Source organism: Malurus melanocephalus, unplaced genomic scaffold (genome assembly GCF_030028575.1).
Source record: "Malurus melanocephalus ecotype Western Australia unplaced genomic scaffold, MMel_1.1 scaffold_206, whole genome shotgun sequence".
NCBI classification, from domain to species: domain Eukaryota; kingdom Metazoa; phylum Chordata; class Aves; order Passeriformes; family Maluridae; genus Malurus; species Malurus melanocephalus.
Genome location: NW_026623438.1, coordinates 218,834 through 229,923, shown reverse-complemented (window position 1 = coordinate 229,923; position 11,090 = coordinate 218,834). Strand labels below are relative to the sequence as shown.

The following is an 11,090-nucleotide window of genomic DNA, read 5'->3' as shown; positions in this document are numbered from 1 at the left end:
AAGCTTTGGAGAGATCTGTATTTGTCCAACCCCAAAAAACCTCTTCACACTGGCCTTGGTTCAAGACAGCTCATGCTTAATTCGTCCTCCTTCAGCAAAAATATTCAGCATTCAGCACATGCTCGACATGAATAAGGACAGTTTCCCAAGTCAGGCCGTAGGAGTGCAGCGCAGTCCTGCTTGCCTTGGTGTTAAGACACTTATCCACAGAACTGAAGACTACAATAAGCTATGAATTTAAGATGTGGCTTTTGGTTTTCTTCCAAAAGTGCCTGAAAACWGTCTGAGAAAGAACAACGATTACCACTAAAAATTGCCTTTTAAGTATTTTTCAGGCAGTGAAGTAATCTTGTCTGCCCATGTGGCTTTCCCTGTTCAGCTAATCTATATAGTTCAGAAATACTCTGAAAAAAGAAACCCCCCAAAAACCTGAAGGTCAAGTGCTGTGCAGTGATTAAGCTAGACTGCTTCTGAACTAAACTGAAATTAATTAAACATGAAGAAACCAACTGAAGTGTGGACAGAGAATGCTATGGGACTGCAAATCCTCAAAAGGAGTCAAGATGTTCCCAACTCCAAATTTACACTTTTATCCAGTCAGGTATAGAAACCAACTGCTGCTCAGGCAGTAGGTAAGCAGATGGCAAGCACCAAGCAAAAATGAAACTGCGAAACGATGCGCCACTCGAGGAGTCAGAAGAAGCGCAGTTATGTGTGCTTCCACCAGTGCTCGCTGCATAGGTTCCTTAAACAAACTGCTTCAAACTTGCAGAACATCAAAAGCCAGATGGGTCTTCCTGAATGAATCCGCAGGCAAGGAGCCAGGATTCCCGTTTGCTGCAGAAATAGGCCTGGACTTGATTTGAGTCTTCTTAGCTCTGACAGGCTGGAGTCTGGCAGAACTCCCAATCCAAAATAAAACAGCATTCAAGTGAGACTGGGCTCTAACTAACAATAATAATAATAAAATTTCAAATCACTCTTATTAGCTTTAAAAGGCATTTTCCTTTACAGTGCAGTGCAGTGTTCACCTTTCCCACTGCTGTTCTCTAGTTTGGGTATCTAAATGCCCTATTTAAACAAAAGCTAACAAAACAGAGAGAAGCAATTTGCTGCATCACAAATTTTTCRGCCTAACATTATCATTTCACCATGTAACCTACCCTACTATGCAAAGCAAACCAAGTAATTTCTCGTTTTCAGTTGACACAACGTAAAACTTGACTTTTCTTTTAAGGTGCACATATCTCTGATTCGACCAAATACAGTTTTGCAAATCCTGTTTTAGCTATCACCCATGAGACATTTTAAAAGAACGCGATAGGTAGGAAAGCCATCTTATGTATATGTCATACATCAGGAATGATTCACCTAGCAACACAATCCTCTACCAGCCTTTATCTTTTTTGGCTTGAACTTATGTTTAAAACCAGAAGAAAGCATAGGCTAGTACATCAAAGTTTAAATCAACTGCATTATAATTATCATGCTGATACCGCAATAAACACTGGGTGTTGGCTGGCCAGGATTGCCAAAAAAGATAGAGGTCCTGCCCTTATTTGCTGCCTTAGACAATGTATATAATCACATCAAAGGAAAGTTCTGTGCATCACAGCTAACAGGAAAAAAAAGTGTGTTTTCTTTCCTAGAGTAAAATGGTAGATTCTTTTTCATTACAAGAAAATTTATATTTTGCTTCTAATGAAAAATAAYTATAATGTAAAGCCCTTGCAGTCTTGCAGTACTCACTGAAATCACTAGAGGTATTTTCATGGAGTTGAACAGGAGTTAAGCTAACATTAAGCCTGAATTTACAGGGACAAAAATGATAAAAAGAAAAAAATTTCAACCCAGATAATTCAAAATGACACTGAAGACACTTCAAGTTTAGGGAATTTCTGCATGCATGTTTTATCGTTTCGGGTCTTAAGATATATCTGGGGGTGGAGGAGCAATGCAAAACTCGTTTTCTGTTCTGCCATTTTGTTTTCACCCTTGGTTTCCAGAAACATACAGAGCTCAATGTACATGTTTTCTCAAAGCCTGTCCGCTCTTCGTGTTGAGGGGAGCTTCCCATTTAGGGAACAGGAGCGTAAATTACAAAATCTCTGTTTTAAACTCACCTTCGAGTTATTATCAGTGAAAACTCCTTAAGGAGGGGGGTACCTGGAGGGGAAAGACTGGAGAGCTGGGGCACACTGTCGAAGATGATCTCCACAAATGATTCCCCAATTCTCCCTGTGCCCTGCCAAACCTGTCGAGCCTTATCTGGGACATTTCTGAAATGTGACATGACAGGCAGGTTCGAAAGCTAAACGTTGGATAATGGTGGGCAAACAAAGGACATCGGTTTTTGCATTATTTCTTTAATTACTTTAACCCTTGTTCGAACAGAAAGCATAAGGCCAGAGTAATTCAGCTTCCCCCTTTGTCATTTCCCTGCCATAAATATGCACCAGTCTGCATCTGAAAAGCTGAAGGAGGCAGCAAGCTTGCTGGACATTTATCATGCTCTGTTCCCTGTTAACAAGCAAATACTTTAGTTGAATGGCCCATTAGCAATCATTGTCAAATGCAGAATGCAAGGTGCTTGGATGTGACCGGCCTGTAAATTAGATGAGGTTGCCCCTGTGCTTTGGAGAATTTCAGCAAATGAATTGGATCTTTCGCTATAGATTTGTGAAGGTTAAGTTTCAAGACAGGAAACCCATCTGACCACTTCAGGCACTGTGTATTCTGCCAATCCGTCCGGCTCCCTATATGAACTTGTTTATTTTTCATTTGTTAAATCACATCAGCATCAGCAGCTTGACAGTTTGGGGCCTGGAGTTCCCTTTTCAATCAGAATTGTGAAGATTTCTAGCATACTGTGGGATACGGTAAGAATGATAAATTCAAGCATGTAATTAACATCTTTATATAAAAAAACCAAACCGGAATAATCAAAACAAACAAAAAAGCCCAATCCACTTTAAAAGTGTCCGGGCCACTGCCAAACAAACAGCATGAATTCCATTTTGTCGAGCTCATCCCAGGCTCATTCCACTAAAGAAAGACACAACTGTTATTGTAGGCTTCGGTGTTTTTTTCCCTTGTGTCTAGACTGTACTTAACAAATGCAGAGTGCTTTCTTCTCCCCCCCTTAACAGACAAATGAACAGGCAGTAAAGTAGATATTTCTCATTTGAATCTTACCCCTGATTTGCAATGTAATGCTGACTTTAAGTTGTGGGCGTTCAGGGTTGTCAGTTGGGTAGAAAAGCAAGTATTAACTATTTAAAAGGCTCTTTAAGAGAAAAAGCAAGAAAAAAACCACATCGAAGTAGCTGCACTAGGAGAGGTATTTTACAACCTTTACAGCTGCAGAGCGCTTAAAATAAATGATGAAACAATAGCTATATTGTCTGCCGGCTGAACTCAAGGGGCTGACAGCAAACTCATCCCAGTGATTGTAAGTTGGCCGGGGAAGGGGGGGGGGGGCAGATGCTTATCTCATTCATTTCTAGATTTCAGCCAGCCTTTCGGAAATAAACACCACCTAGAGAGTGAGCCAGATCCATTTGGTTATCTGMAGTTTGACTGGTAAATAGGAATGGATGCTGGTTTGTTTGTGGTTGTTCTGGTTGGTTTTATTTTTTCCTTTATATTTTTGCAGGATGGGAAACACAAGAGATGCTGAAGTATCACCTGGCCAAGGCACAGACAATGGAGCATGTTTATCTTTGCTGCTCCCATGGAGTGTGAGATGGAGACCACAAACTAAAACACAGCTGAAATCAAAAGGTCTCTGTTTTCCTTCCAGATAACCCCAGTCCTACCTATCCTCTCTGTTCTCTGTGCCTTGCCAGCATGCTCCTGCCCGAAGCCCAAATAGATTAAGGCAACAAACCCCAAGTGCAGCCAATTCTTCAGAAAGGCTGCTGCTAGGGCAGGAGTTAAAAAGGAAAATCTTCCACAGCTCACAATTGCAGCCATCTCRAGTTTTAATCGGCCCCCATCTCGGCAAAAAGCAGTAAATGAAATCTATCTTTACCATATTATACACCACCAATGAGCAAGAACTGAGCAGCTTTTCTTCACCGCTTCAACCACCCCAAGCCACAAGTAGGCCTTTCATAGTTCCTAATCCCGGCCCCCAAGTTTTGTGTGGTTCTCACATAATACCTTACAGCCCGGAGCAAGGCCCTTAGTTTATAACACCCCTTTCAGAGACGTGTCATTTCTAACATCAAGCTAATCTATATGTTGCCATGGCATCACCCTTTATCTGCCTTTACATCTTATGAACTGCATGGATTTACCACATTATTTTTATCTGAAAGACAGAAAATGGTGGTTCTATTGCCATACAATCAGATTACTGCTGCTAGTTTCTCTATGCCTTTTTACCATACTTCAATCAAAAGGGATCAGTTTCTTTATACTCTGCCCTTGATTTACATTACATCTGTAAAGACCTAGTCTGGGTTGTAATCCCCTTATTAACTATGACCAGGGTTGATTTGCCTAAAAATAAAAGCAAATTGTGTCAGACCTTTTCACTTTGTTTTTGATTCGGAACTACAAAATGGATTACTAAAGAAATCTTCAGAGTTCACACGGCTAGTATAGTACTGAATTTAAAATGAGAATTAAACAAGTTAAACATGGGAGCTGTGTCAACGGTTTACATTTTCCATCATGGGAGAAAGGCCGAACTGCATTTGTCTTTGTGTTCTCTGGCTTTAAGGAGACAATGAAGCCACAGGAGTTTTTTCCAAGCTCTTCTAACACTGTCCATTTGCCATCCTCCCTTCCTCTGCTTTTTCACGCAACTCCCCCACAAACTCTTCTCCCTTGCTGCTCCCTTCCCCACGCCCCAAAGAAAACCTCCCCTACCTCAAGACAACAGTGTGTTAGTTAAAAGTCTCCATTCTGTGGCACTGAGTATTTTAATCAAAATATTTCAAGCAGTTTAACATTCCTATGTAAGTTTCCACAACGCCTCACAAAGAATGAGCTCATAAGCAAATCCATGTAGATGTATGATAAATGACCAGAAAAACAGGTTTCTTTATGTCAGCAGCCAAGGCAGACAGACACTAGGCACACATGAATAACATTTTAATCACCATTTTTTTCTCAGAAGAACACTTTCTTCTCATTTGCAACAAGCAATTTCAAGTAGTGCAGGTTTGCACGACTCATGAAGAGCAGATCCTAAAGAAAAAAAAAAGGTCTCCAGAGGAGGGCTGTCTGTGACTGCTGTGCAGGGCTGAAAGGCCTGTCTTTGCCAGCGTGTCAGAGCAGTCACCTCAGCTCCTCTGCTCCTGATTTCCCATGGCCAAATTTCAGAGGATCCAGCGTGTCACACCTCAAGCAATGTGATCGCCTTACAATAAAACAGGGAAGAGAAAAAAAAAGGAAGAAAAAAAAAAAAAGGAGAGGGAGGCACTTTTGTGTGTGGGAAGAGGGAGAACTTAAGTGATTTTAGCATGACTTTTAGTCACTGCCTTTCTAAAGGCAATTACTTCATTAAACAAAGTGAAATAACGTAGCAGGGCTTACAGATAACATGCTTTAAGATAATTACTAYAAATAATATAGCAATTATACTCTACATATAAAAGGCTGGGGAAAATAACCAGCTCTAGAAATCGGCCTTCAGTTTATTCCGAATTCATTTCGCTAATTCACTTGTGCTTTGGAGACCTGGCTACAAATGCTAGAGCTATCAAATGAGCTGGAAGCCACCACTTGGCTCCATCTAATAGCACACCAAGTGTCAACAGCTATGTTTTGGGTACAATTTAGGAGCATGTGTTTAAACCATTTTAACCTTCCACTCCTGTTTCTTCAGCTTGACGCTGTAATTGCTTAGCGTAGAAAGTGTAGTCCCACGGCACAGGACTCCCAAATAAATTCTTGTCTAGCTGAGAGGCTCCCAAACATGTTGTGAGATATCGGTTTAGCAAGCTCTTTGTGCTCTGGCTGGCTTGCCCGTCCTGTGAAACAAGGGCTGTCCATTACCTACAGTTTATCATCCTGACAAAATGTGAGGAATGTGGATGTGAAAGCACTAACAATTCCACCCCTGGTGCTTTCTCCTTTTTTCTCTCTGTATTAAAACCGACAAGATTAACCCAAATGCAAACTGCAGAGCATAGTTCAAGGGGCTATTCAATCAGTAGTGAATGTGCATTTGTTTACCTACAAAAATAAGAATTTCAGATACAATGAGAAGCAGACTAGTCTATACGCTACTGAATAGAACATTTAACAGGGTCATCAATTGTAGTTTATTTTATCAGTTTMTGACATGCTAGCATTCATTCAGAGGCAGGCTGTGAAATATCCCACATATAACTGGCTATCAGAGGGAGAGAAAAACAGCTATATAATCTAACTTAATCAGTGTCAAAGGCACCACTTATGAGGATAACCTTCCACATGTCACTATGAGAACCGCCGTGCTCACCGGCCTATAGCACGCAGGGAATAGCGACACTTAGACATAAGTGATGTTTTTTTGAATGAGATTTCTCTACTGCTTCACTAAAAGGCTCCCCATAACACTACGTGTGGTCCTGTGCGTCAAAGGCAGCGCTGAGCCCTTGCGAGGTGAAGCTGAGGTAATCCACGGTATCTGCATACATTGTTTGTCTTGGCAGAAACACAGGCAGAAAGTCTCCCGTTAAAAAGTGTCACGGAGTTAAATCTGAASTAATTTTTCCTTTGTGATTTCACAATCAGGTGATCTAAAGTTCTTCAGATGATAACTCTGTAGAGTCTACCAAGATCATCTCCAACAATGATGTTTAACCTCTCAARCAATAAAGTCACAGGTATGATTATGTTACAGAGGTCACTTCAATCTCAAAATTGGTCAAGGCAATAAAGSAGATCTCTAAAAAGGCTGGGGGGGAACAAGGGAGGGAACTCTGTGTTTAAATAGCTACCGTGTGCTCTCCATGCCAGCCACCTGCTAGAAATTATAACCTCTAGACTTCAGTGCAAAACCAATTCAGTTTATATGTTCACCTTAACTTAAAATTTATTATTTTGTACTCTATATTATCCTGACTAACAACTTCTCCCAGCATTTAATTGCCTACCTGTTCGGCAGATTTATGTGTTGAGACTTTCAATAGAGTTAAATGCACAGCTTCCCTGAATAAATTAACCAGCACCAAAGACAGTTATTATTTCAAACCTAGAAAAGAGCTTTGTTATTATACCATGCCAAGATCTATTCAACAGCTTTACTTCCCAAGCTAACATTCAGCTTGAATCCAGAGTGAGGACAAGCTTATCTAGGGAGAAATTATTCAGGATCCTTCAGGCAAACAAGTGTGAGAAGAATTAGCAAGAAATCCTGCTCTGAGAAGTGGAGCTGCCTCACCACACCAGCAGCAGTATCAGGAATGCATTTGCAAGCCTCCTCAAATTCCGGGCCTCCAAGAGGCCTATAAATCACTAGCCCCAGCAATTGAAAAGACTAATTTTAATAGTGTACTTCTTCACTGCGGTGATTAAGCCTCAATGAATCACTCAAGAAAATTCAATTACATCAGCAACACAACCTATTTTTAAGCGTGCATTTAAGTTGAAAAAGTAATTAGATATTATCATTAGATCTACCATTAACAACATTCAAACCTTTTTTGTAATCAAACAGTTTAGAATTAACTAAATGGAAACACAAATCGTGTTTGACAAAAGAAGCATATCCCCAGGCTCTGTGAGATGGGTTGAATTCAGCTGCTCGGATGCTTTCGTTTCACTGATGGCTAATAAAAGCGATCAAGGTAAGTTTAAAAAAAAAAGCGAAAGCAGGTTGGGGCTGGCAGAGGAGAGCCCAGAGCAGCCRGCTCTTCTGCTTTGGAAGAGTGACCTCTGTAGGCATAAACTCAGCGAGGGCTGGGATGCAAAAGCCTTCCCCTTCCTCCTAGGCCGAGCCAAGGCTGTTTTCCACCAGCACAGCAGGCCCACTCCTGCAATGCAACCCCGGCTCTCAGCCTTTGCCTTTCGAGAGCCTAAACAGCCTTATAAAGCCCGCTTTATAACCGGCCAGGCCGCTTTATCCTCTGATGTGATGCCGTGTCTTTCTTAAGCCAAAGAAAGGCTTTAGCTATGCAGCATCATGGAAGTGCTGAGCCAGTGACTGGAGCTAAAGTTGATTTTAACAGGCTTCCCACCTGGTGCATATATAAAACAAACATTTGTCAACCAATGTTACAAATAAAGACTCTGAACTGAGCCGTCCACAGTGCCTCAGACAGTTTCCTTTTTTTCCCCTTTTTCTTTAAGAAAAATCAGGAAACTTCTCAGTAAAGAGAAACACAGCAAGTATTATAAAAAAAATAAAATTACAGGCAGAAWTCTGTAGCGCTTTTTTCTTTCAGTGAAAACAACAGTCGATAATGAACTGTAAGGCAAGGTTACTTAGTAAAGTTGAGATGCTACTGCTAGTTCAAACTTCGAAATCTTCACCAAACTCCTAGAGATCCTGCCACCTGCGCAGGATTAATCCCTGATCCAGGAAATACTCCATTCATACTTGTCTCATCACCACCTAACATTTCCTCTACTAAGTCCCCGGGGAAAACATGACGTGTACTTACTGGACTTAATGGGAAAGTCTAAATTCAATTAAAACATGGTTTAATTTTAAATATATATAATTAAAGATAAGAGCATGCATATAAAAATATTTTAACCCATTTCTGGTTTAAAATTCCCTTAACTCATTAGAGACTACTTCTTCCTATCATAAATTTTGTSTTCCAAACTAGTGATTCTAATCACAAAAGTTCAGAGGATCTCACAAGTGAACAAAGCCAACTTCCATTTTGTATGTCAAAAATCCGAGACAAAAGAGAAGTATAAGCAGCTTTTCATCACTGCCTCATACTTTTCTTTAGAAGGCCCATTTATCAAAAAGTGTCTATTTCCAATAGCAATAATTTTATGTTTAATTGAAAAGGCTGTTGTTTGGGTTTTTTTTAAAGATACCCATCTATTTTAAGAGCGAGCTTTAAAAGTGAGGTCCTGAGAACGTATGTACATTTTTGCCTGGGTTTGTTAATGAAGAATGACACTAAATGGTTGTGTGATGGGTAATGCTTAGTTCATTACTCACTGACATGTGCCTTGATACCATCAACTCCACAACCAAATTTAGCCCTGTTATAAGCAGATGTAACTTCGCTGAAGTCAATGGGATGAGTTTGCATCTGCAGACGGAGAAGTTGAAGAGTATCACCCTTTCCTGGTAGCTCAGCGCAGCCCGGCTCCTCCGCTGCTCCAGCCCGGGCGAGCCCGGACCKTGCCCGCAGGTTTTATCCTGCTACCGCCGTACCGCTCCCCAGCCTACTCCCGGTCCRTCGGCCCGGCCCGGCCTCCCCTCCCTCCCCAGACCCTCCCGCCGGGGGCAAGCGGCGACGGGGACGCTCCGCCGTCACACGGAACACCCGCCCCGAGATGGGCCGGATCCTGCTGCCAGCCGCGGCCGGAGCCTCCTGCCGCCGCCGCTCACCGCTAGTGCACCCCGCCCCATCCCCGCGTCTCCCGGCGGCCGCGGCCGACCTGCGGCACCGTCCCGTCCCTCCCCCGCGCACGGAGGACAGCGCCGGCCCCCGGGGAGACGGCGGGCGGGAGCGGGATGGAAACTTACTTGGGGTTAGAGGAATTCCAATATATGGGGTCTAAAACGATGGASCGCGCCAGTGCAGTTCTGCATAAAACCATCACGGCTCCCCAGCAGTACTTCCAGGCGGAGGCATCTCGCCTCCGCGCTGCCATGGTCGCAGGCGGCACCGAGTCCCTCCCGGAGCCTCGCCAACTCCGCCGTGCGCCTTCCCACGCACCTGAGCAGCAACAGCAGGGTGGGTGCCCGGTATCCCAACAGCCGGGACGATTGGTAGGACAATAATAATAAAAAAAAAATTAAAAAAAAATCACACACTGAGAGTCGACGATGCACTTGGCGAGAGCTGCAAGCAGATCTACTGAGTCATGTATGCCACTCGCATGTAGGAATATCTCCTGAGAGGTCAGATCCAAGCTACCTCCGAAGTAACAGCAACAGAAAAAAAATGCAAACGCCTCAGTCCTTCCTCTTACAGGGGGTCTCCCGGCTGCCTTGGAAGATGCCACTCAAACTGCCAACTCCCATTTGGATCCAGAGCGCCATACGCGTTCACAGTGTCTAAGGCTCGCGTGAAAAGGAGTAAAACAAACAAAAAAAATAATTTAAAAAAAAGGTGAAATAAATGGTAGTGAAAGAAATAAAAGGTACGGGGAGAAAAAGGACACAGCTTCGGCGGGAGGTTCCTCCTGTRTGTCTCACTGCTCTCCGCAGTTTGCAATCCGCACGGGCACCAGACCGGGCTGTTTCAGGCAGCTCGGAAGCAACCGCGAGTCAATAAATCCACTCCGAGTCAGCTCCCCCAGTCCCGGGGAGGCGCATCCGCAGGGCTCCGGCTTCCCCGAGGGGCACTGCTGTCCTTGTCGCCGGCAAAAACCACGGAGCGGAGCAAGGAAAGAAAGAGGGGCGGACAACAATGATTAAAGAAAATTTAAAATAAACCAAAACAAAACGGGGGGGTGGGGGGTCGCAGCGTCAAATCGTCCCTCTCCCGTTGCGCGATCTGCAGTGCGCGCCGCGGCGGCCGATTGAGGAGGAGAAAAGCCGGGCGCGGGACTTGCRCCGCCGCGCAACCCAGAGCGGAGGAGAAGGAACAGAGGGAGGGAAGAGGAGCGGCGCCAGCCACAGTCGTTCCCACCGCGGYGCTTCCAAGCCCCGATGCCGCCGCTGCGAGTTCCCGGCGCAGGAGCGCGGCCGGCGGCAGCGCGCTGCCGTAGCCATATAAGCGCGGCCCCGCTGCCCCGCCGCCGCCGCTCATAGGGCCGCCGCCGGGCCGCCGCGCTGGTTGGGCGCCGCGCCTGTCACTTAGCGCCGAGCGGCGGGCGGGGCCGCGCCGAGCCCAGCCGAGCGGGCTGGCAGGTAACACCCCCCGGCCCCGCCGCGCCGCGCCGCGGGCGGCCGCTGCCCGGCGTGCGCGGAGAGTCCACTCGCTCTGACTCACAGCGGGGCTGCGCGGGAGGCG

At 44.5% G+C, this 11,090-nt stretch overlaps 1 protein-coding gene across 1 annotated transcript in view; it reads right to left on the bottom strand.

Annotated features, from left to right (window-relative positions):
* Window positions 1-10,822, bottom strand: part of EFNB2 (ephrin B2) — a 45,251-nt gene extending 34,429 nt beyond the window's left edge. The window contains exon 1 of the mRNA XM_057373732.1: window positions 9,656-10,822. Coding sequence (XP_057229715.1) covers window positions 9,656-9,783 — 128 coding nt within the window. The 5' untranslated portion in view covers window positions 9,784-10,822. The remainder of the gene's footprint in view (window positions 1-9,655) is intronic.
* Between the last annotated feature and the right edge of the window lie 268 nt (window positions 10,823-11,090).